Source organism: Drosophila innubila (assembly GCF_004354385.1).
Source record: "Drosophila innubila isolate TH190305 chromosome 3L unlocalized genomic scaffold, UK_Dinn_1.0 0_D_3L, whole genome shotgun sequence".
In the NCBI taxonomy this organism is placed as follows: Eukaryota; Metazoa; Arthropoda; class Insecta; order Diptera; family Drosophilidae; genus Drosophila; species Drosophila innubila.
In genome coordinates this window covers 5,384,370-5,409,119 of record NW_022995376.1, presented here as the reverse complement: position 1 = coordinate 5,409,119, position 24,750 = coordinate 5,384,370, and the positions used below count along the sequence as shown (strand labels likewise).

Genomic DNA, 24,750 nt, shown 5'->3' with positions numbered 1-24,750 from the left:
CTAAAATAGAATTACAGATAAAATATTATTAAGTTTTTTCTTCAGAATATGTCTCTTAAATATGAACATGAACATCTGTTTTTGTTATCATAGAAAATAGAATTACAGATAAATTATTATTAAGTTTTTCCTTTAGAATATGTCTCTAAAACATGAACATGAACATCTGTTTTTGTTATAATTTTTCTTTTCTTGAAAAATTTGGCGAATTTTCGAACAGTTTCCCGCTAAAAACATCTGCTTTTGCCTGCCAAAAGTTGGCAACACTGTTGCAGGCTTAAGGGTTTTAACTCATAGCTCAACTAACGCATTTTTTGTTTTCTTTATTTGTTTTTCGTTGCAGGTAAGTTCGAAAAGAAGAAATATGTGTTGTCAACCTGTTGCTGCCACATCAGCTGATTATGTGTTTGTGTGTCACGTAGAAGACGACGTGCAACCGCGACGTGCAACTCGCTCAACCTGTCGATAGACTGATATAGCCAATTGGCCAATGAGGAGACGATAGCAATGTGTGTCGAACAACGAGCGTCGAGAATTGAACGTGGTACGTGGAAAACGTCTCCTTCAGTTCAGTTCAATTCGATGCGATTTTGGTCGGTTCCCAGCTACAAACTTGGCCAATTGGCAATCTCGCCTAGCCATAAATTATGTCGTCTCGTTGCTGCCCAGGTTTCAGTTTCAGGTTCGGTTCAGGTACGCTCCGTGGAGTCGCCACCGTCATCATGATCATACATACGAGTACATGTTGTTAGCCAAGGCGCACATCAAAATTTATAGGTCAGTAGTGGCAACAAATTGCCATTTTTTTTTCAGTTTTTTTCTGTTTTTTTTTTTTGTGCGACTCTTGATGGAATGTGAGAAAAAAAAGCTGGGCCCTGCAGACTCTAGTTTTTTTTGGCCAAGATCTTTTTTTTTTTTTTTTTGGACACATGTGCAATGTCTTTGTCCAAAATTGACCCAGTCTTTCAGAGAATGAAACTCCTGGCAACTGTTGCCAACATTATGACAATCGATTTGCAATGGAAAGCCAGCAACGATTGCTGTTTAAGCCTCAAGGCGCTCCATTTATAACAAGTGGTCGATCTGGAAGACAACAGCAACAACAGCAACAACAGCAACAACAGCTAGCAACAACAGCAACATAGTTAGTTGGTTGCCTTCTCTCTCTCTCTCTCTCTCTATCTATCTCTCTCTCTCTGTATAACTTTATACATTCAATTTTGGAACTGAACTTTTTTTTTTTTTGTCAGTATTGTTTGCTGTTTGTCGGTTTTGTTGACTATTGTTGTTGCTAGTTGTTGTTGTAGCTGTTGCTGGTTGCTGGTTGTCGTCGTTTGCTGTTGTCGCTGTCAATTTTGTTGCTCCACTCGCTGTGGTCGCCGCTTGTTGCCGTTTTTTGAAACGAGTCAACTTGTTGTAGCAATAATTCTGCATTTGACATTGCAACTGGGCCCAAAAACGGTTTTTCTTCTTCTTGCTCCCCTCTCTCTCTCTCTCTCTCTGTCTCCCTCCCCCAGTCATAGGCATTGTCTCTAAGTTTTTGGCAAAGCCAACGCTAATTAAGCGTAAGATGTCAGCAGCAATGAAAGGCAATTGTCTGCTTTGCTCATTATTGGCTTAAATGCATTATTGGCTTAAATGAACGTAAAATGAATGGCAAGAATTTAACTGATTCATGCCCGATTCGTTCGCATATTTTAGACCCTGTACTTCAAATGTAAGAAAGGGTTTATACAATTGGTTGCAAAAGTCGAGATAGCTACACTGATAAAAAAAAATGATTCTTAAAGTCAAGTCTTTAAATTTAAGACATAAATATTGAAAAAACACTCAGTGTTAATTTTTTTTTTAAAGAATTTTTTGACTTTTTTCCAGTAAAACTTATATTTTGGGCTCAAGACTAGGATTTTATTTTTCAAATGTACTGTGTTCGTCTGTCTGTTCTGTTAAGATCTCAGAGACTATAAGAGCTAGATACACCAAAACTGTTATGTGGGTTTCTCTATATCTTAAGATGGTTAAAAAAAAATCAAATAATTGCCATTGGCATACTAAATGTTAGATTTTTGATTAAACTCAAATTCTTTTAAAGTTTTATAAAAATAGAAAAATCATTTTCGGTATATGTCTACTTAAAAAATCGTATCTTTTAATAATTTTACGCTGATTATATCAAAAATATTTTAGAATATATTCCGTTGGTATTTTTCCCAGTCTACTTTTAAGTAATTGGTATATTTTTGGTTTATCTTACATAGTTTTGAAATTTATTAAACAATTTTACGCTAATTTTTTATGAACGCCATTTTTGAATTTCTATTCTTTTTTTTTAGAGTCCAATTTTTGTTTAGTCTTAAATGCTTGTGAAATTTCAGGAGCAATTAAGATTATGTTTTAGCTGATATGCTATTGTCTTATTTTTTTTTTTGAGTGTACTTGACTTACCTTATTATCCTTGTTGTTGTTGTTGCTGTTGAGCTTTTGTTGGTAATATTCCTCGCGCGCATGCGTATTGAGGCTGTCAATGAGCGCCGAGGCATTCACATGACCATCATAGACAATTGCATCTGGAGCATTGCTGTTGTTGTTGTAGCTGTTGCTGGCAACGGGAGCAACTGCTGCTGCTGCGGCGATTGCTGCTGCTGGCACTGGTATGTTGGCTTGTGGTGTGCGTGTGTAAAGTTGTTCCAGCGGCAATGCAGGCGTTATTGTGGCAGGATTTGAGTTTGTGTTGCCGCCAGTTGTTGTCAACTTTTGCTGCTGCAACTGTTGCTTGTTGGTGGTCAGTTTCTGATAGCCGTTGTTGTTGTTGTTGCTGTTGCTGTTGCCCAGCTTCTGTTTGCTGGTTGTTGCCGTGTTTGTGGGCGGTTTTGAAGCCGCTGCTGCATTTGCCGCTGCGGCACTAACGCTGCTTGGCCGTTGTCCTTGTCGTTTCAAAGCCGCTGTCACCTTGTGGCCAAAAGGACGTTTAGTGGCTCTCACCTTCAATTTTCCCATGGTGGTTAAAGTGCGTTGATTACCCGCTGTGGTTGTGGTTGTACTGGGATCTGCATCCGCAGCGGTAATTGCTGCAATATTGTTGTTGGAACGTGCGGCAACAAACTGATCATCCGCATCGGTGGCATCTGTTAAGGATTCAGTTGTGGACTCATCACTCTCATCATTATTCGTTTCCTCACTCTCGGCGAGCGTTGTCAAAGCTGGCGCTGTAGTCTCAGCTATTTCACTATTTGTGGTAACCAAATTTAAATCAGTTGTTGTTGGAAATTCCCGCATTAGAGTTGTTTGTGCCGTGACCTCTGCCTGCAATGCCGCTTGCTCATTCATTGTGTTTTGCAGCTGCAACAATGTGGTCTCATCCAGCAGCAAAGTGGGATCCGTTTCAGTTTCTGTATACCCAGTGCTGGGCATTGTACTCTGCTCCTCATGCTCCTGCGAGAGTTGCTGAGTTGAGCTGCTGCTGCTGCTGCTGCTGCTGCTTCTTGCCGATGTTGCCTCCTGTTGTATGAGCTGCTGTTCCTCAATGTCCAGTGTTTCCTTTAATCTGGCCACACGCTCCACAATCCTGGCCAGCATGTCCTTTTGCGGCTCTGGCAAATTCTTAGTATCCAGCTCCAATAAACGATCATATTTCTTCATATTACGCTTGACCGTTTCAATATCCGCTCTGGTTTTGGCTGCTGGCGGTGTCAATGTGGGATTTGCACTAAAACTGGGACTCTCCATGAAATGAGTACGCGCTCGACGATTGCTATAGCCAACCAGCTCAATTACACCCGGATATTCGGCCTCAATTACAGCGGGCAGCGAGCAGAGAACAATAACAAGCGCCAGGACGCAGCTCCAGGCTGCATTTAGCGCCATCTTTTGGTCAGTAGTTAACTCGATACTCGGCAAATTACACACAAGTAACACACGCGACGATCGCTAACTGAAACTGTCACTCGCGTTACGTTTTATCCAGTTACCAAATATTATTTATTATTATATTTTTTTCTATTTTATTATTTTTTTTTTTTTATAGTTTTGGCCAACGCATTCGTAACTGGTATCAGTGTCAACTAACTGTAACTGTTTTTGTTTTTGTGCAGACTTCACGACCGTGCCGGGAACACGTTCAAGTTCCAAGACCCCAAGTCTCAATTCTCAATACTCAGTTCTCCGTCTCAAGATCAAGACGCTAGATCAAGTCGAGTCGACCAAGTTCAAGTCCAAGTTAAACTCCAGGAGTTGGCTTTTTGGCCACTTTTCAAATAGCACTTGTATTTTCTTTTTCTATTTCTTCAACTCTTTTTGCGCTCTTTCTTTCTTTCTCTTTTTTTTTTACTCGCTCTTTTTTTTTCTAGCTTTCTTTGTGGTCGCGTCTCCGATCGCAGTTGCGTTGTCTTCTAACGTCTTGGTACAAATGTTTCGAGCCGCGTTGCGGCAGCGTCTTTTAAAAATTTTCAACCGGAAAACTCTGCCGCAGTCAACGCTGACGTCGCTGTCGCCGTCGCCGTCTCAGTCGGCGCTGCTTTTGCAGACTTTTCTCCCAGACTGCGCAGACCGGTTTGCAGTTGGCCAAAGCGCGAGCAAAAGAAAGATACATTTTAACAGTTGAAAATGTTAAGAAAGAATTGGTATAAAATCATAAGATCTCTTTAACATAATTCTAAAAATCTTTGTTTATTCACAAAAACTATAAATCTCAAGATTTGCATTAGTTAAAGTCCAAAAAATTATTAAAAAACCTCATTTAAAGCTTAAATTAGGCGCGCAGTTTGGTTGACGCTGTTAAGTTAACAGCGACTGTTAACCTTCGAGCATGTTTGATGCAACATGTTGCATTGATTTAATTAAGCTCTGTTAAGTTAGAAGAAATGCAGTTAAAAAACCACTTATGTTGATTGAATAATAAATAATGAAGTTATATGCCAAATTTTTACGTTGACCAAGAACTCGATAGAAATTAGAAGTATTCTTCCTCTTTTTAGATGTTTAATTAGTCAAGCCACGCATGAGATTGACTTTGGCTGCTTGACTAGATTCTCCGCATTTTGGCCTGATTCTTGATACTCGATTCTTGGCTTTCGCTTCCAATGTCAAACGACGCCTCGTTTGGCCTGTCATCGATCCATGATGATCCATATAAATATTGCAACCAACTGGTAAAACCAGACGAATGCTTAGACACCTTGGCAACTGGGGGAAGTGGGCACTTTTTATACCCTTGCAGAGAGTAGTAGAATTTTGTCATGAAATGTGCATTGTGATAGAATCTATAATGTAAACATAATCTTGATTAAAAAAATAGTGAAAAATATTTGGTAGATAAATTTTCGATTAATTTGTTTCAGCTATGTTGTGCGAAAATTTCAGCTTTCTACATCTAACAGTTTTGGCTTCACAAGCATCAGTCAGTCGGTCGGGACAAACAGTTTTATATTAAGACAGTCACCATTAGCACGATATAAATTTCTTGTTCATTATTGTTGATATTTTAGGAGTAATATTTTTGTTTTTTTTTTTTTTTTGAAATTATGTTATGTAAATCTCTAGAAATTTTGATAGTTATTGCTTTATCTATAGAATAAATTTATTTTAAATGCATTTGTCAAAACTAAATATAGAGAATCTATTGCAAGCGTATCAATTCTTCGGCTTGTCGGAAATTAGTTTTCCTTCCAGTTCAGTTTCAATTTAGTAAAATGACAAACGCTTAACATAATTCTGTCGCGTGTTCCACAGCCAGAAACTGAGTTAATTGAAGCGATCTCTCGCTTCCTCTCACCTATTATCTCCTCTCTCTCTCTCTCTCTCTCTCTCTATTTCTCTCCCTTTCTCTGTCTAGTGCTGATCTATTAGTCAGCGCCCTGCAATCAACTCTTACGCTCGGTACGTGCTCCGTATGCTAATGATCTTTATAGATTTCCATTTCTAGCGGCTTTCAGCGCGCCTTTCTCACACATACACATATCTACATTCATATATAAGTATATATTTTTGCCATTGAAACCATGGGAAAGGCTGTAGCAGCAGCAGCAACAATAACAACAACAACAATAAATAAAAATAGTAACCCTGCAATCTGGACTTGAACTTGCAACAAAAGCAACTGAGCGTTAATTAAAAATAAAATAAAAATGGCCATAGATCAATGCACCTGATAAATGATGCTAAAGTTGAAGCTGGCGGCAAAAGGAACAAAAAAAAAAATTTGTCTATAATTTGTGGCATGTGGCAGGGTTTAGGCCCTAATTTGTGGCATGCCTCAGCCATGGCAAGTTGACATGACTTAAGGCGCTTCATTAGCAACTTGATGCCAAGAATTGCGGTTCTCAATTCGCAATTGACACACATGCAAATCGTGGGTGCTGTTGCCGTTACCGTTGTTGTTGTGAGTGGGTGACTGGCAGCAGCTGTTGCTGCTGCGTGGCCAAATGTTGCTGCTGCAACTGGCAACTGCAACTGGCAACTTTCTTCTGTCTTATCTTTATGCATATGCAACGCATTCTTTTTGTGGCATAAAATATGCGAGCGACGCGATCATCTGCCAGCAACAGCAGCAACTGCAACAGCAACGGCAGCAACTCTTGAACTTTACCAGCAATAAAAAGCTTGGCAGTGGCCCTTTTAGCCAGGCAACTGTTTAGCATTTGCTGGCAAGAGCAACTTTTGCATAGATGAAAAGACAGAGACAACAAGAGCGTAAAAGAGAGAGAGAGAGAGAGAGAGGCAGCAAATGTGCAGTGAAAGAAAGAGATGCTGCACGATGTTGCTGCTGCTCAAGTGCCAATGGCAATCTGCTTTTTATTTCTTCTACTTTTTGTTGTTGTTGTTGTTGCTGCTGTTGTTGCAACTGCTTTTTCCACTGCTGCAGTTGTTGCTGCTGTTGCTGTTGTTGTTTATTTCCCTGCAGTTTGATCTTTTGGTCTTTGGCGGTAATTTTTAGTTGCCGCTGCGGCGTCTGCACTTTTTTCCTAGCAATTGTTGCTGCCGTCGCTTTATTGGCTTTCAGTTGCTGCCGCTGTTGTTGCTGTTGCATTGCAAATTCTTATTTCTATTTTCGCTTTATCTACAAGTTTTGTCTTCATTTTTATTTTAATAGTGCAAATGATTCCGCTCTTTTTTGCAAATTGCAGCTGATTTTTTAGCTAGCGATAAAATTGCAGTAAGAGCAACAGCAACTGTTGTTGCAACTTGTGCATCTTCTACAACTTTTACAACTTCTGCAACTTTTACATCTGCTATTTTTCGTTACGTTTTTTTTTTTTTATTTGCATTTTCCCAGCTTTATCACATAATGATTTCAAATAGTTGCCACTTTGTAGTTGGGTGCGAAATTAATTTGAATTATTACTATTATTAGATGGTTATTTGTGTAATGCGAATGTAGATGCCGCATCAGTTGCAAGTACAGTTACAGTTGCAACTGTTGTGGATGTTGCTGCTGTGTATGTTGCTGCTGTGCATTATGCAAGAGCGCTATGTTATCCATGAAGTCGTAACAAATTTAGTGATAAGCTTAAGTACTGCCAACATCTGCAACAGTTGCTGATGCAAGTAAGCAAAAGCAAGCAGCAGCAGCAGCAGCAGCAACAATTGCCTGCATAACTTGTGCCTGCTTCAATTACCAATTGTTGTTGCCGTTTAAATGATTGCATTGTTGTTGCTTTAACCACATTTAAATTTATTAAAACTGCGCAACTTCTAACGGACAGAGAGGCTTGGAATGTTGCTGCTGCTGCTGTTGTTGTTGCTGTTGTTGCTGCTGGCGATCAATGACCGTGCAACACTTTGTCTCTTGGCCTTGTGCAGCATTTGTAGAACCTGCTGCACAATTAAGTCAAGAAGTCAGTTGCCTCCTACCACTTCTCTTCTCTTGGCCCCGGCGCCTGTATTGCCATTTTGCATGCAATTTAATGTCATTTGTTATTTGCTTAATTGTGACCAAGTTGCGTTGCGTTTCCTGCCCCAACAAATGCAACTGTTTGTAATTGTTGCAAGGCACGCAGCGGCAACTCGCGTTGTTGTTGCTGCTGCTGCTGCTGTTGCATCCTCGACATCGACAACTGTTGCCGCTGGGCCATTTAGTTTCAATTAATCATATTGTCGCTGCACGCGTCTATTAGCTGTTTATGATGTCTCAAGACGTGCCCCCTCGGGTGGTAACGTTGCACCGCTTGCTGCTCATTAGCGGCGCCCCCAACAGACCGACTGCCTGCCTCCTTCAATCCCCCCTCCATTCAACATGCTGCTGCTATTCATCCTCCTCCCTCTGGGCGTTTATTAAATGCTCTCGTGGCAAATGCCGCTAAAACCTCGAAGCTGCTTTGACTTCATTTATTACCACATTTTATTTTTAGACCCTGCACATTGAACATGCAAAGGGTATTTGATATATTTGATATGTGTATATCAATAATAGCACTTTCGAAAACTTCAAACTTGCATAACTTTGCCAAAACTTGACCGATATTCATGCGGAATATCATTTTGATCATTATTTGGCCTCTAAATTGATTCTGCATCAAAATTTTAGTAACTTAAAAAATTTAATTTTTTGGTCATCACTGTGCATTTTTTGCATACCTACCCCTTGACAGTTTATCTCAATCTTCAGATAGCCATAACTTTGCCAAAAATTGACCGATTTTCATGCGGAATATCATTTTGATCATTATTTGGCCTCTAAATTGATTCTGCATCAAAATTTTAGTAACTTAAAAAATTTAATTTTTTGGTCATCACTGTGCATTTTTTGCATACCTACCCCTTGATATTTTATCTCAAACTTCAGATAGCCATAACTTTGCCAAAACTTGACAGATTTTCATGCGGAATATCATTTTGATCATTATTTGGCCTCTAAATTGATTCTGCATCAAAATTTAACTAACTTAAAAAATTTAATTTTTTGTCATCACTGTGCATTTTTTGCATACCTACCCCTTAACATTTTATCAAAAACTTCAAACCCTCATAACTTTGTCAAAATTTGACCGATTTTCATGCGGAATATCATTTTATTCATTATTTATCCTCTAAATTGATTCTGCATCAAAATCTAACTAACTTAAAAAATTAATTTTTTTGGTCATCACTGTGAATTTTTTGCACACCTACCCCTTGACAGTTTATCCCAAACTTCAGATAGCCATAACTTTGCCAAAACTTGACCGTTTTGCATGTGGAATATCATTTTAATCATTATTTGGCCTCTAAATTGATTCTGCATCAAAATTTAACTAACTTAAAAATTTTATTTTTTTTGGTCATCACTGTGAATTTTTTGCACACCTACCCCTTGACAGTTTATCCCAAACTTCAGATAGCCATAACTTTGCCAAAACTTGACCGATTTTCATGCGGACTATCATTTTGATCATTATTTGTCCCCTAAATTGATTCTACATCCAAATTTGAGTAACTTAAAAAATTTAATTTTTTGTCATTACTGTGCATTTTTTGCATACCTACCCCTTGACAGTTTATCTCAAACTTCAGATAGCCATAACTTTGCCAAAACTTGACCGATTTTCATACGGAATATCATTTTGATCATTATTTGGCTTCTAAATTGATTCTGCATCAAATCTTAATAAATTTCAAACTTTTTAAATAATATTTTTTTATAAAAATAAATTGTATTTTTAGAAAATAATTACAGGCTCTCTGATAATCGGGTTTCTCTCGAGTTAGACCCTTCCTAGTTTTTCCCTCTCTTTTTTTTTTGGGCCAGCTTTCGTAACGTTGAATGTCCAATGTGAAGTTCTTTTAATGCTCCATTTGGGTTTATACTTTAGTTACCGTTGCATGATTGTGGTTGCGTTGTTGGTTGCGCCTCCCCGTTGATGGACAGCTTTTGCGCCCAGCTGTCACAGGTTCGTTGACTCGTCCACTTTGCTCATTTCAGTTCAGTTCAGTTGGTGTTGAAACAATTCAGGTCCAACCAGTGGCCAGTTGATGTGTCTAACTCGTTGCATAATGCTCAGACAGACAGACGAACAGACAGACAGACAGAGAGTCAGATGGTTGGTCAGTGTTTCAGACTAAGTAATTGCTTAGCTTGCAAATTTAATCTCTCAAATTTAACTGGCAATTTTGTTTGCCTAGTTGAAATGATTTAGGCTTAAGGCATGCAATTTTATTTAATTCTATTCAAAAGTCATTAAAATATGTTTGTTTTGCAAATGAAGTTTCGTTTAAAATGTTATGTTTAAGAGATATGTATATTTATTTATTTATTTCGTGTCATATAGCAAAAGGTTACTAAATTGATTAGCATTTAAACATAATTAAACCAAAAACAGATTTTTAATTAATAAAAATCTACATATTGCAATTTAATAGGCTTATATTAAAATAAAGTTAAAGAACAGATATTTAAGGCAACTTTCGGAGTATGTTTTTAGTTGATATTTTTGCTTATATTGAATGAAATTTAATTATTATTTAAATCGATTTAAAAGTCATAAATATATTTTTTTATTTGCTAATTTAATAGAAATATAAAATATATTGATGGTGCTGATTTAACAATCATTGTTGTGACTCCTCCAAAAATATATAAGGAAAAGTAAATCTCTGATATTTTTGAATGTCATCATTTCTTTTTTTGTCATCAACTTCCGGGAGATTTGTGAAATACACCTCATTATAACAGCTGATACTCCAACGAAATTATGTTAAATAATTGTACAACTGATATGTGTTATGTAATTTCATTAACAGACAGATACAACTTGCTTCCGTTATTGTATAAATTATAATGAGAATTTCTGTAGCACTCTGTTTTTTTTTACGATATTTACATTATTAAAACTGCATAAAATTTAATATTAATCTTAAAGATATTTCCTGCTACTTTAAAGAGTAAAAATGAAAAGAGAAATGTTATGTCTAGCTAAAGTTACAAATTGCTTATCCCGCCAGATATCTGCTGCTGTTGTTCATTACTCATTTTCATAGTTCCTTGGTTTATTTATGAACTGTGCGTAGTTATCCGGTTTATCTCGATGGAATTAATAGATTTCCATGAGATAACTAGTCTCCAGTTGAACCAGTTGGCAGTCAGTGTGCACAGATGCAATCTGTGCTTCAAGTTGCTGAGGGGAAGAGGAGAAGAGGGGAAGAGAGAGAGAGGAAAGGAAGGAATAGGAGAAGGCGTAACACCCCCCACGACTAATTGTGCTCATTTCCATTTATCAGTTGGCTTCAAAATGAATTACAGGCACTAAAAGCAAATTAAAATCGTGCCAAGTGTTGCAGAATAAACATTTCAGAAGACACCAATGAATGGTCGCCACTGAGAATTGAGAGCTGAGAATTGAGAGCTGAGAACTGCGACTACCTGGGGATCTGTGCAACTGTGCAACTGTGGATACAACTTTGGCTGAGGGGCTGCAACGCATAAAGCTTTTAATTTAGTGTCTAGGCAGCAATTTTCATGCGTTTTACTTGGACTTGGACTTGGATTGCACACGGATTCGCGTGTTGTGTCTTTTTGTTTTCATTTTATTTTATTTTTAGATAGAATTCACATTTAGCCAGTCAGTCGGTTGTTGTGGCAACTACGATTGTGTGTGTGTGTTGTGGACTCTTGTGGCAATCTCGTGGCACTTGTTGCGCTCGTTTGCCAAATGCAATTAAATGTGTGTCGCTGTTGCCGCTGTTGTTGCTGATGTTGCTGGCGTGCTGCAACTGCAACTGTGCCGCATAATTGTGCCAAATGAATTTGTAATTATGTCTCTGTGTGTGTGTGTGTTTGAGTTGCCATGAACTTCAAATGGCCAACTAGCCGGTTTTTGTGGCCAAGTCTGAGTGACATCACATGTGAGTGAAAGAAGCAGGCAACAAAAGCGGCAATGACATTACAGAAAAAGCAAAGCCAGCCAAAACAAAATTTAATTAAAGCGCATGACGACAACATTCTCACAACAACAATAAGTAGTAACAACAAGCAGCAATAGTAACAACAAAAGTCACAATAGAGCAAAGATGACAAAAGAAATTGTTACGCAGCTTTAGACACGGTCAAAAAGTGTCAAAGTCATTGCGACATATTTGGCAAGCTTCCTTGAGAGGCCAATTAAATGGCGACACTCGATCGCATAACGAAAGCCAATAGCCCAGAGAGAATTTCAATTAGGGATGAGTAGCAATATATTGTGATATCGATATTGCATCGATGAATAGCAACGATATCTATTTTTATTTATTTTTATTAATATTTACGAAGGCTTCGAATTAATAAAGAAATTTTTACTTAAGGTAACAGTTACAAAATTAATAAAGATTACTAAAAAACTATTTGATATTTAGATAGTGAAATTAAATTGTTTTAATTTTTTTTAATTCGATAAAAGTTTGTAATAGGAAAATTTGTAATATTTTAAGGAAACTAACTTAAGAATATTCCAGACAGAATTTATATAAGGGATGAGTATCGATATGGTGCTATGCATATTGCATCGAAGAAGAAGAATTATTATTTTTCTTAAATTCTTAAGTCGATTATATTGCTATTTTCCTGAGAATATAATTTGATTTTTTTTAATTATCTTATATAATAATAATTAATTTGTATTATTATAATTTTTTCCAAGCCTTCATAGTATCTTTTATTTTTATTTTAAAGATATTTTCATTTCACATTTGTATTACATTTAAATTAATTACTTTTTTTTATGACTAATCTATTAATTGATATTATTCATAATATATTTTATGATATTATAGAGACTTTGTTACCGATATCCATCCCTAATTTAGATAGTAATACGTAGAAATAACAGCAAGATTAAGAAGAAGAAGCATAAGAAGAAGCTGCAGAAGAGCTGTGGCATTCCCCAAGTGGCAAGATACAAAAAAATAGAAATGGGTCAATGATGGCTTAAATTGTGCGGCATTGTTAAATGGTGCGAGCTCTGACTCTGACTCTGACTCTGAGGTCTCCAAAGCCCTGACATCTGATCGCACCTCTGTCTCTTGACGACTGAACGAGACGACTGATGATTGACTGCTGGATTGATGGATGGATGGATTGATGAATGGTTGATTGGTTGGGTGTATTGCCATTTTCCAGGCTCTTTTGCGGTTGACAACAACAGTTGCAGAAATATTCAATTTATGATCTTCAGTTTCAGTTTGTTTAGCTTGTTGCAGTTGCAGTTGCAAGCTGCTTTGGGTTATTGAGATGTTTGTGCCCCTCACAGTCATCGGTCGGTGTGTCGGTCTGTCTGTCGGTCTGTCGGTCGGTCGATTGTCTGTCTGCAACAATTTGTCTAATGTGCCAATTTGGTTGCTGTGTTGGCGGATCGTTAGCTCAATGCTTGATCATGTTGATTTCTTTCTTTCAGTCTTTCTTCTTGCGGCCTATCAATGACAATGCAACACGAGACGAGATACTCGTATCTTCGGCCCTCTTTTCACTATAATTTCCACACCATAGCGAACCTCACTTGTCCCATTTATTTATTTTGTATATCTGCAAATTCTGTGCAAATTTAATTCACGATCTGCCAACAACTTTTCTGACTCCAACTCGACTTGATTTGAGTTTCGAGCTCGCCAAAAATTCCCTCGACGCGTCGGCGACGCTTCTTCTGCAATCTTCTTCAGCTTCAGCGTCTTCTTCGTCTTCTTCATCTTTCATTTTCTTCTAACAAGACTTTTCTTTTGCTTACTTTCCGATCTTTCAAACTGTAGACGTCGGAAAAATCTTTACGTTCGCGTACTTAACCGCAATAATTTTGCTCATTTGAGTGTCGTGGAAATGAGTTAAAGTTTGCCTCCTGCCACTTGGCGGCAACTGCAACTGCAGCAACAGCAGCAACATCAGCGGCTGCCGCTAATGTAATGTGAGCATTACTTATTTCCATTTTTTTTTTCAACTTTTTTTTTTTTTGTTTTTTCTTACCGCCAGCGAGTCTCTTAATTCATTAATTTCCCACAGACTGCAGCTGCAGGCAAGGGTCGGAGACGCTGCAACAGCGGCAGCAACAGAGGCAGCTTCAAGCCAATTTCAAACGTGAAATCGTTGAAAGTTATCACCTCCATCCGCGACCGGCGAGTGACAGAGCCAACAAGCTAAAGTTTTTCGGGGCTACAACCGCTAGAAGATTACACGCATTCTCTAACAGTTCTCTCACTCGCTCCCTCTTTTCCTCTCTCTCTCTCTCTCTCTCTCACTCTTAGCTGCTCTGTTGCTATAGAATAAAGTTGTTGGCCTTTGTTAGCGGGTGTTGCAATGCCAATTGCTGTTATCATGCTGTAAAGTGCAATTTCTATCTTTCAACTTATACACTGAGCGATAACAATGAGTAGATACATAAATAAATAAAATTAACCCTTCTTAAGTCCATTATTTCAATATCTAAATAGTTTTATAAATATTAATGTTATGTTATTTAAATGGAAAGCTCTATTCGCAAAGCTAGTTCTGATTAACTACTAAACAAATAACTTATTTTCATGATTTTTTAAAAATCCCTGTAAGCTCATTTATTTTTTATTTATTTATGTACGAAGAAAAGCAGTCGGCAAAGAAAATATTACCAAGTATAAAAATTAAGTTAAGGATTACAAATAAAATTAAATATGAACTGTAAAGAAAAAAAAAAACTAAAGTTAGATCTAACTTTAATATAACTTAAAGCTCACATTGTACTGTCAATATTTTGCATATTTTATATTTCTTAGTTATACAAATTGTATTAAAATCAATCTGATCAAGCAGAATATAAGCATATTACTTAAAGCACATTAAAGTTTAAGCATAGACTTAATTAAACCTTTTCTGCTTAGCTACATAAATCTGTAAGAACTTTCAAAGCTTTAAAATGACCAAGAGTTTATATTCATATTAAACTAATTACTTTAAATTTAAATTTTAATATCTCAAATGTGTTAATTTTTCACGCAGTTTCCCTCAGTGTTTTGCCCTTTTGCAGTGGGTCGTTCGGCTGTGCCAGTTTTTGAGAATTGCGCATACGCACAGTTAGCCACAGTTGAGAAGTCTGGAATGGTCAGCTTTTTATATTATTATTATGCTGATAGTCATGTTGCTGGAAATTACAATATGAATAGCTGGCAGGCATTATGATGAGTACCCGTAATAGTCGTTACGAGTATTACTCGAGTACTTTACTTATTCGGTTATGTAAAGCGTCGCCGCGTCGGTCAATGCAGTTTCAGGTTCTATAGAACCATTTGGCTCCATTTGTGGGTCAGTGTTGTTGTTGGTGGCTCACAGTTATGCGGAGAGCGATGAAAAAGGTGTCAAACGCTATGACTATGACCTACAACCCAGGCCAGAACCATGGACAACAACTACAACGACAACAACAACAACTAACTGGCAAATGAGAATCTTTTGTTGTGTCTGCTCGAATCTTTGTTCTCGCATTTGCATTTTTGTAACTGTCTTTTAACTTCAAGTCCAGCAACTTTTTTCTTGTGTGTATAGATTGTAAGTCTCTTTTGGTTATTCTTCATTCGGAATTGAGTTCCTGAGCTGGGCTCGTTTATATGCTAATTAAATAATACCATTTTCAATCTGCCTTATCATATTGCTCGATTTGAGTTCTTTTTATTTTTCATCTGTTGCATTCTTATGCTAACACGCAAATTGCTTTAAAAATTCTTCGGCTCAACGATGAAAGTGTTTTTTCTGACCTCGATTCTCAGGCTCCAGCTTCAGCTTCAGATCTCTTGGTGCAAGTGTGTCGCCTTTCATTGAAATTGGTCGGAGCTGGAGGCATGTTTCACATATTTCATGATTTTACTTTTTACTTTTTATTTATTTCTTTTTCCTCTCTCACTTTATTTTGCATTTTCTGCGCATATTTTTCAAGTGCTGTTCAGTGGTTTTCCGTCATCCCACGCTCTTAATTACCCCCAGAGCAGACGCCTTCGCCTTCGCCTTCGCCTTGGAGCATCCTCTGTGGCCACTTTTGTGTAGTGGAAACTTCGCATCAAGTGTGGGATGCTCTTCTTCATGCTGTTGTCGATTTGTTGTTGTCGTTTCTAGTGGTGATTACTCGTCCTAGTTATACCCTAGATAAATTGAAAATGCGTAGGTCTTATTTCAGGCAGAGAAATTAACAAATTTTCGTGGGAATTAGAAGCGAAAAAGAAAGTAAGTTTTGTATTCTCTGTAAAAATAAATAAATAAATAGTTGTTTTAAAAAAACCAAATTAATAAAGAGATAGTAAAATTTATATTACCAAAGGTGTAGTTGGTTTGTATTTTTAGAACACCACTGTAAACATTAAATTTTTTATTTTACAGGGTGTCAGTTAGTTTGGCTTTATTACCTATTTGTACTAAGCATAGAACCCTTTTTATATTAAATTATACCGACAAAATAAAGTAGACTTATAGGAATTATAAGCCCTTAGGGCTTTATTTTTTCTATATATATTATAATCTAAATAAAATCGAGTTAATTTTTATTGTTCTTACTGTTTTCTGTTTTTAATATAATGTCTAATGTTAATGTTATGTTCGTTATATTTCAGAGTGCAAAACTACTTTTTAAGTAAACATTTTTTTTATCTTGTAAAATCTACATTATAAATAAATTTTTATCATCTAAAAAATTTAATTTTTTTTTTGATTCTAAGCTATGTATTATCCAAATTTCCATACTTACTTGACATTTTTTCGAAAATTTTGAACTCACATAACTTCATCAAAAAAATACCGATTTCCAAGCGGAATGTCATTTTGATCATGATTTGGCCTCTAAATTGATTCTGCATTTAAATTTTTTTTATCTAGAACATTTAATTTTTTTCGATTCTAAGCTATCTATTATCCAATTTTCCATACTTACCCCTTGACATTTTTTCGAAAAATTTGAACTCACATAACTTCATTAAAAATTAACCGATTTTCAAGCGGAATGACATTTTGATCATGATTTGGCCTCTAAATTGATTCTGCATTTAAATTTTTATCATCTAGAAAATTTGATATTTTTTCGATTCTAAGCCAATTTTCCATACTTACCCCTTGACATTTTTTCGAAAATTTTGAACTCACATAACTTCATCAAAAAAATACCGATTTCCAAGCGGAATGTCATTTTGATCATGATTTGGCCTCTAAATTGATTCTGCATTTAAATTTTTATCATCTAGAAAATTTGATATTTTTTCGATTCTAAGCCAATTTTCCATACTTACCCCTTGACATTTTTTCGAAAAATTTGAACTCACATAACTTCATTAAAAATTAACCGATTTTCAAGCGGAATGTCATTTTGATCATGATTTGGCCTCTAAATTGATTCTGCATTTAAATTTTTTTTATCTAGAACATTTAATTTTTTTTGACTCTAAGCCATCCATCATCCAATTTTTTAAATTTTTATCATCTAGAAAATTTGATATTTTTTCGATTCTAAGTCATCAATTAATATGAGTAAAAATTATTTTAAAAAATATTTAAGCTTAATTTATAAGACTTTACTGGATAACAGTTTTTCTAGCAAGTCAACCTGCAGCTTTCTCTTTAGTTTTGTTTCCCGTTCAGGATTACTTTGCGCTCTGTTTGTTATTTGAATATCCAAATGGATTCAGGAATTCATGTTTAAAGACGTCACATTGAGTTTTAAAGCATTTGAAAATAATTTGCATAAATACTGAGATCAATTACAGTTGATTTAGCTTGGGAATTGAAATTCTAATTACTTGAATAATTCGATTAGGGTGTAGAAGTTAAGTTTTGTGTGAGCACATGTAACCAAAGTCATGTGGCAAGTGTCAGCAAGAGACCACACAGAAATTGGCATGCAACTGCGTCAACTTGCCACCTGGTTGCAATTCATTTTAATGATTTTAACGTGTTCATTAAAAATGTATTTAAAATTGTTATTGTAATGCCGCTGGCTTAAAGCAATTGTTATTGCCATTTGTGAATATGCATTGAATTATTCAAGCATTCCAGTTGGTTGTGCAAGGGGCAGGGGCAGGGGCAAGTTGAGCTGGGGGCATTGTTGGCAGGCGATGGCGTGGTGCAGCAACATTAACTGCACATTTTCTTCTTTCTCCCTCGCTGCCACACACACATGTCACGTTGCAACAAGCAGTAGCAACAACACCCGCAACTTGCAACGTGCCACGTTGGCACGTTGATAATGTCATGGCAACTGCAACCAACTCAACTCAACTAAACTCAGCTCAACGCTCAACTCTCAACTTCAACACCAAAAGTTGATGGGCTGCCAAGGCGCATACATCATCATCATCATTGCTGTCGAGACTTGCCATGGAAAATATGGAAAATAATAGAAAAAACACCTCTCTATCTCTGAGGATGCCTGCCGTGGGATGTGTTTGATTTTCACTGCACCTAAATTATAGTTTTTTTTCTTTCCTTCTGCCAAAGTCTCTTCTATTTTTTGTATCTTTCTTTTCATATTAATTTGATTTTCTGAGCTGAGCTGACTTGAGTTGACTTTTATTTAGGGAAATGGAAAGTTGGCGAGTTTCAAGCGAATTTCATTTAGTTTTGCGTTGCTGTTGCTTGCTTAAAGTTTAAACAATTGCAATGATTATTATGAACAGGATATGAGTGTGTTTAACGCACAAATTGTTGCGGGTTATGTTTACTGTGTTGATTTAGCTAATTAACAACGAAAGTTCGTTGAAAGTTTGGCCAAGAGTCGAACAAATAATAACAAAAAATTACGCAAAAAAACTAGAGTTGAGCACTTATTATAAATATGATCTCAGACTCACGCAAGAGCACGCAATTTGATTTTTTACAGTAGTACAAATATTTTTAATAATTTAATAAATTACTTCAATTCCTTTTTTGAAATATTTTCATTAATAAGAAAGTCTTGTTCATATCTTCAATACATTTTAACACAAAAATTACGCAAAAAAGCTAGAGTTGAGCACCTATTATAAATATGATCTCAGACTCACGCAAGAGCACGAAATTTGATTTTTTACAATATTACAAATATTTTTAATAACTAAATAAATTACTTCAATTGTTTTTTTTTAAATATTTTTATTAATAAGAAAGTCTTGTTCATATCTTCAATACATTTTTAACAATCATGCAGATAATTATCTGAACACACACACGAACTCTTAACTTCATTTAGAAGTGATTTAATATGCTTCAAATAATTATCAACATTATTAAAATATTTTTAAATCTGAATCAAAGTTTTATGTACATTTATATGCAGATTTTTGGCTTATATAAAATATGTATTTAATAAAGAAAAGTCATAATTGTCTCTTAAGCACGCATTTCATTCATTTACACATTTATTAGTGAATGTTTTATAATTTTTAAAGTAATTAATAATTTTTTCAATAATCATAAATGAATTTAAATTAAAGTCGCACCTTAATCTTTTTATTGTGGTTCATGCAGCTTATTATCTTGATTTTTTTCTTCACTTTCGACTCACGCACACATCTCTGGGGCTGTGCGAAAAGTTGTCAAAAGGATGGATTTTAATTTGAAGCGTTGTTGTCATTAATTACTCAGCAGGTCACTTGAGCACGCATTCAGAGACTCCAATCGAAACCCGAGTCTGAGTCTCAGGTCTCTCAGATTTCAGGCGGGAGTCACCGCAACTCTGCGGGATTTTTTTTTTGGTAGATAAGCTTTACTTTCTTTGGTTTGGTCAACTGCTCGAAATTGGCAATGGATTTGGCAGCTGCTGCTCCCCTTTGACACTTCTCGCTGGTTTTGGTTCGTTTGTTTTCCCATGATCGTTTGTCTAGCCAAACCTTGTATAGTTAGTTTTGTTTTTTCCGCTCTTCGAAAGAGGGGGGATGGGGGGGAGAGCAAAAAAAACAATCAACGCGCCTTTAGAAGAAACGAATTCGCATGACCGAAAGAAAAAAATTCGTGCGAGATTTAAAGTCTATTTGACTTTTAGTTTTGCTTTGTTTCGCTCTTTTTGTGCTGTAAGTAAATACTTAAATATAGCACACTTAAAAAAAGTTTGTGTTGATATTGCTGCAGCGAAAGTGAAACCCAAATTTAGAGTTGAGTTCAGATTGGAACTCAGATCTAAGTGCGACTTTTGGGCTGCCTCTAATGAGAGTTAATTACAATATCAAAGAGCTGTCGACTTTTGTCTTTTCTTCTACTGGTTTCCTGTTCCCTCTCTCTCTCTATCTATTTTCTAGGCTGTTTGTCCGTTTTGCTAACAACTCATTAATATCGCAATATAAGCGTGCCTCTGATCATCTGTGTTGGCCGGGGACCTCTCTGGCCAGATTGGGCACAAGTTTCGATTAGGCGCGGCCAAAAAGGCAAGGCAACAACTGCAAAAACAAATAAACAAAATGTGAGAATATGGCAATGCAAAAATGCTCAACTATAAGATACCCTGCAAGTAAATAACAATATAAAAGATAGTTCTGCTTAAGGAAGACTCTTTTAAGAATGCTACTTATTTGAAAAATTAAGAAAAATTTGACTTATTTCGCATAAGATAAATACAGGGTATTTTAAAGCAATCCAACTAGTTTCAGCATATGATACAAAGTGCCATATCAATAAGCTACTATACTAAATTTCAACAAGATAACCTCAAGTAAACCTGAGTTCTTATAGAACATATTAGATATATTTGATATTTCTGCTGTTGATCATGAGATCTTTTGATTACAGAGAAATGCATATTTACAGAGCATCAGCTGACTGTTTGACATGCACATTTCATGATGAAATTATAATACCCTCTTCAAGGGTATAAAAAAAAAACAAAGAAGACAAGATGTTAAACCGCGTTTACCAGCTAAACTCTAAGTAGAGAAAGTACACGCGGTGCACATGTAAAAGTAACCAAAAAAAAAAAAAAATACTGAAGAAAAAAAAGATGCGAATCTTCGCCTTTGCCTTTGGCTGGCTTTTGGATTTGGATTTTGGATACGACTTCAGTTTTCTTTGGGGTCAAATTGCATGTCGCGCGCACTTTTACCGCTCGCTTTCGTATTGTATCGGATTGTTTAGCGGCTTCTCAGTTCGTCTGTCCATTCGTCCAGCTGTTGGTCGAGACATACGCCTACATATGTACATATCTGTTGGATGTGAAGCCTGTAAATATTACAACATTACTGTTGTTATCATCTATTCAATGTACATGTTGTATGCCCTGTCATTTGCATACTTAACACCTTCTTCATCACGTCCCGTTTTTTTCTTCATCTTCAGCTTTAACTTCGTCTCCAATTGGAATTGAAATTGGAAAATTTCTTCACTTGAGCTTCACTTTGCTGACAGATTGAATGGTAATGCGGCATTGCAGCCTCGAGACGAATTGAATGAGGAGAGTAGTTTTGCTTTTGTAATTAGAAAATAATCGACTGCATCTCTTTGAAGAGGCCATAGACGCAGTCTTACTTTCAATTTCATCTGCATGTGCAAGCAGCTGGCATCTCTCTATATGAGGAGAGTATAGAGGGGGGAATATAATACTACGTATGTGGATTTTTCAATGGCTCTTTTTTTGTTGTGTTATGCATGATTTGTAAGTCTGTCGCTTTCTTTGTGCATTGCTGATGACTTTGCACTGCCACTACACGATTACTATCAGATATACCCTGTAGAAATGTGCAAATAGGGTAGCTTGTGGTTGTGAAAAGATTTGTTATAACAAGAAGATATAGTTGTATTGGTGTAGCTTAACTTTAGTTAAAAAAATTCAGTAATTTTAGCTATTCAGCGGTTATTATGTTTCTTGTTCTATGTGAACTCAGCTCTTCTTTGAGTTAACTTAATGAAATTTGGTGAAGTTGTTAATTTATATCTCAGTTAGTCTATATATTAAAATAAACTCAATCCTTACACTACTTCATCGAAAAAATCGAAATAAACTAAAATTTTTCTGAGTGAACTATCCTTGGATTTATCAAAAGAAAAATGGGTACAGTGTAAGATCTGAGTATTTAAAAAAAAATATGCTCAATCATTTTAATATATTGTATATAAATTCAAAATAAACTAAAATTGTTCTATAGGAACTCAGCTCCCCTTTGAGTTAGAGTGCTGAAATTAAGTACATTTGCGGCATTGTGTAATAGTTAGATTATATATTAAAATCAGCTTAATTCCTACACTACATCATAGATAAATTCCCTGTATCCCACAGCTTTTATAGGGTATTTCATCTAAAGCACTTCAAAGAAAGTAACACTCTTTTGTTATGATTATTGCTGTTATTGTTATTGCTTTGTTATTGCAGTTTATTGCTGTGGGCAATCAAGAGATTCGTTATCGCATTGCATGCTTCGAAATCCATTAAGTTTTTTTTTCATGTCGATTTTCGCATATGATACCATAAGATATACAGCCTCCCAACGTCCGGTCACTTTCACTCGCCCTTGCTCCAGTTGAATGCCATTACGAATTAGACACTTTTGGATTATTTGCCGAGCGGTTTATCAATTTGAATCAATAACAAAAAAATGGAGGCCCTCTAATGGCACGGATTAATGTCTTATCATTCAAGTTTAAGCACTGAGTAAACTCATCATCGGTTCCCCAGAGGGGAACGCAAATTACAAAGCGCCGTTAAAAATTTCACTTTCTAAGGCAAAAAGAAAAAGAAGAAGTTGTAAAAAAAGAGTTGGCATCAACAGGTGAAATCTCTCTCAGCTTCCTGTGTAGAGACCTGAGGAAGACGACACCCAAAGATGAAACAACATTTGACTTAAGTGAAAAAAAAAAAATATTAAGAATACGTGTAATTATTGCCGGAAAAAATTGATAAGACCTCCACGAAAACATAATGTTGTGCAATTAAATTCATAAGCGCCTCAACCTGTGGGGCACCCTAATTTTGCAGTTGTTTCTGGGATTTTCCCTGCCGTTTCTGTATTTCTTTAACTGCCTTGCATGTCAGCGCCTCAAATCGTGGCTAATTAGTGTAGTAAAAGTGGCCAACGAAATGAAGAAATTTTCATAGAACCAAACAACATGCAATACTACAAAGAAGACAAAAATTATAAAAAAATAGATGGCCAAAGATGATGGGGTCGCTCAATTCTATATACAACGGATACTATTAGCTGGCCTTTTGTCATGTTGTTGTCTAATTTCTTGTTGTTGTGTTTTAACGTTTAATGATGTGAAAGAAAGCTCTGGGCTTCTAATGACCCACCGCCCTGCCAGTTTGATCTATTGTCAGCGCTATATCAGAAATTTTTCAAAATAGAAAACCAGCTAAAATTGTGTATAATCTGCAGCTCAAGAGTTCGACTAGCATGCAAATCTTCAGCCAGCGGCGATGGAGCAGCTAATCAATCAATATGCTTGGCATTGGCTCAAACTCAGTAGCCAGGCTAACAGAGAGTCAGCCCAAAAGTCAAAAGAGTCAGAAGAGTCATTCCCAGTCATAAATATAAGTATGTGAACGCAGACACTTCAACACAGCTCAAAACTCTGAGATAAATAATTAACCATCAAATTGTTGTTGTTGCTGTTGCTGTTGTTTTGCTTAACAAAATGTGCAACAGAAGCTGCTAAGGCAAAAATGATTTAGCTGAAATTTAAAACTTTCGCCAAGCAATAATGAATGGCACCTATTGGCAGTTTGGCCACTGCCCAACCGACTTTAACTTGGCCAACAGCAACACAGCACCACACAGCGGGTGAGAAATTGAGCTTGTAGTCAAGCAGAGTCTAAGGGATATTTGACAAGGTTTTCAATATCTGAAGATACTTAAAAAAAATGCATATAAAATCATAAAGAAGCTTCTAATGTGCAAGTCGAGCTGAGCTAAAGAAAATTCCATAATTTGTGTTTCAGTTTCTTTTACCGTTTTTCATGATTTTTTTATAGCTCATTTATATATTCTTATTAGATGGTAAACACATTATTCCTTAACCACTTTTATGATCAAAGCTCCTTCCCCTATGATCTTAAATCAATATTTCTGATCGCATATATCATTCTTAAAGTATACCACTTGTATAAGTTTTACTTCTAGGGCAAATAATCTGCCAAGTTCAATAACTTTTAATTTTGAACGTAATTGATTTGCCAAAAAAAATTATTATTATATTCTTTTTAATTAAAAAAATATTTAATTCATGTGTAATACTTTTTGAGATATTTTAAAGTATTCTAAAAACTTTAAGCAATCATAATAAATTGCGTTTAAAAGTAAAAATATAATAACAGAATCAAAAATATAAATATTTGCATTCATATAATGTGAATTTTTTTACATATTTTTTTTTGTTCAGATCGATACATGTATCTTAAAATAACTTGATCATTTAATCAATTACATTTATGTTCTTAAATCTATCTTCTCAGCTTATTATGTAGAATATCCGTTTTTTCCTAAACACAGTTCGGTTTATGATTCTTAGACTACTTTTAGTTTGCTAATCTATAACTATCTATATCATTACCAAAGTTCCTGCGTGCTAGAATATATTTTTGATACTTGTGCTCGTCTCTAAAAATTGTCAGCATGTTGTGACTTAACCCAATTTAGGTGAGCCAGCAATGAATTATTTTTCTTACGAGCATTTTTCTTGTTAGTGCTGCAATTTGGTCTCTGAATGCGCGAAATTTCATTTCCAACTAATAAAAAACGGTTACCCGTTGCGGCTTAAACTCTAATTAACGCCTCATGTGCGCTGCAAGAAGATGATGAGAAGAAGAAGGTGAAGCTGAAGCTGAAGAGCCAAATGCCCCAAACGAAGACTGCCTGAGGAGAGACCGAGATTGTCTCCCTCAATCTTTTCCTCCCTTTCATCTTATAATGCTA

The 24,750-nt window shown here is 36.0% G+C and overlaps 2 protein-coding genes across 2 annotated transcripts in view; one reads left to right on the top strand and one right to left on the bottom strand.

Annotated features, from left to right (window-relative positions):
- The window catches only part of LOC117786435, a 31,079-nt gene extending 27,196 nt beyond the window's left edge, over nucleotides 1–3,883 (bottom strand). The window contains exon 1 of the mRNA XM_034624694.1: nucleotides 2,446–3,883. Coding sequence (XP_034480585.1) covers nucleotides 2,446–3,864 — 1,419 coding nt within the window. The 5' untranslated portion in view covers nucleotides 3,865–3,883. The remainder of the gene's footprint in view (nucleotides 1–2,445) is intronic.
- The window catches only part of LOC117786434 (elongation factor-like GTPase 1), a 93,004-nt gene that overhangs the window by 34,198 nt on the left and 34,056 nt on the right, over nucleotides 1–24,750 (top strand). The window lies entirely within an intron of this gene.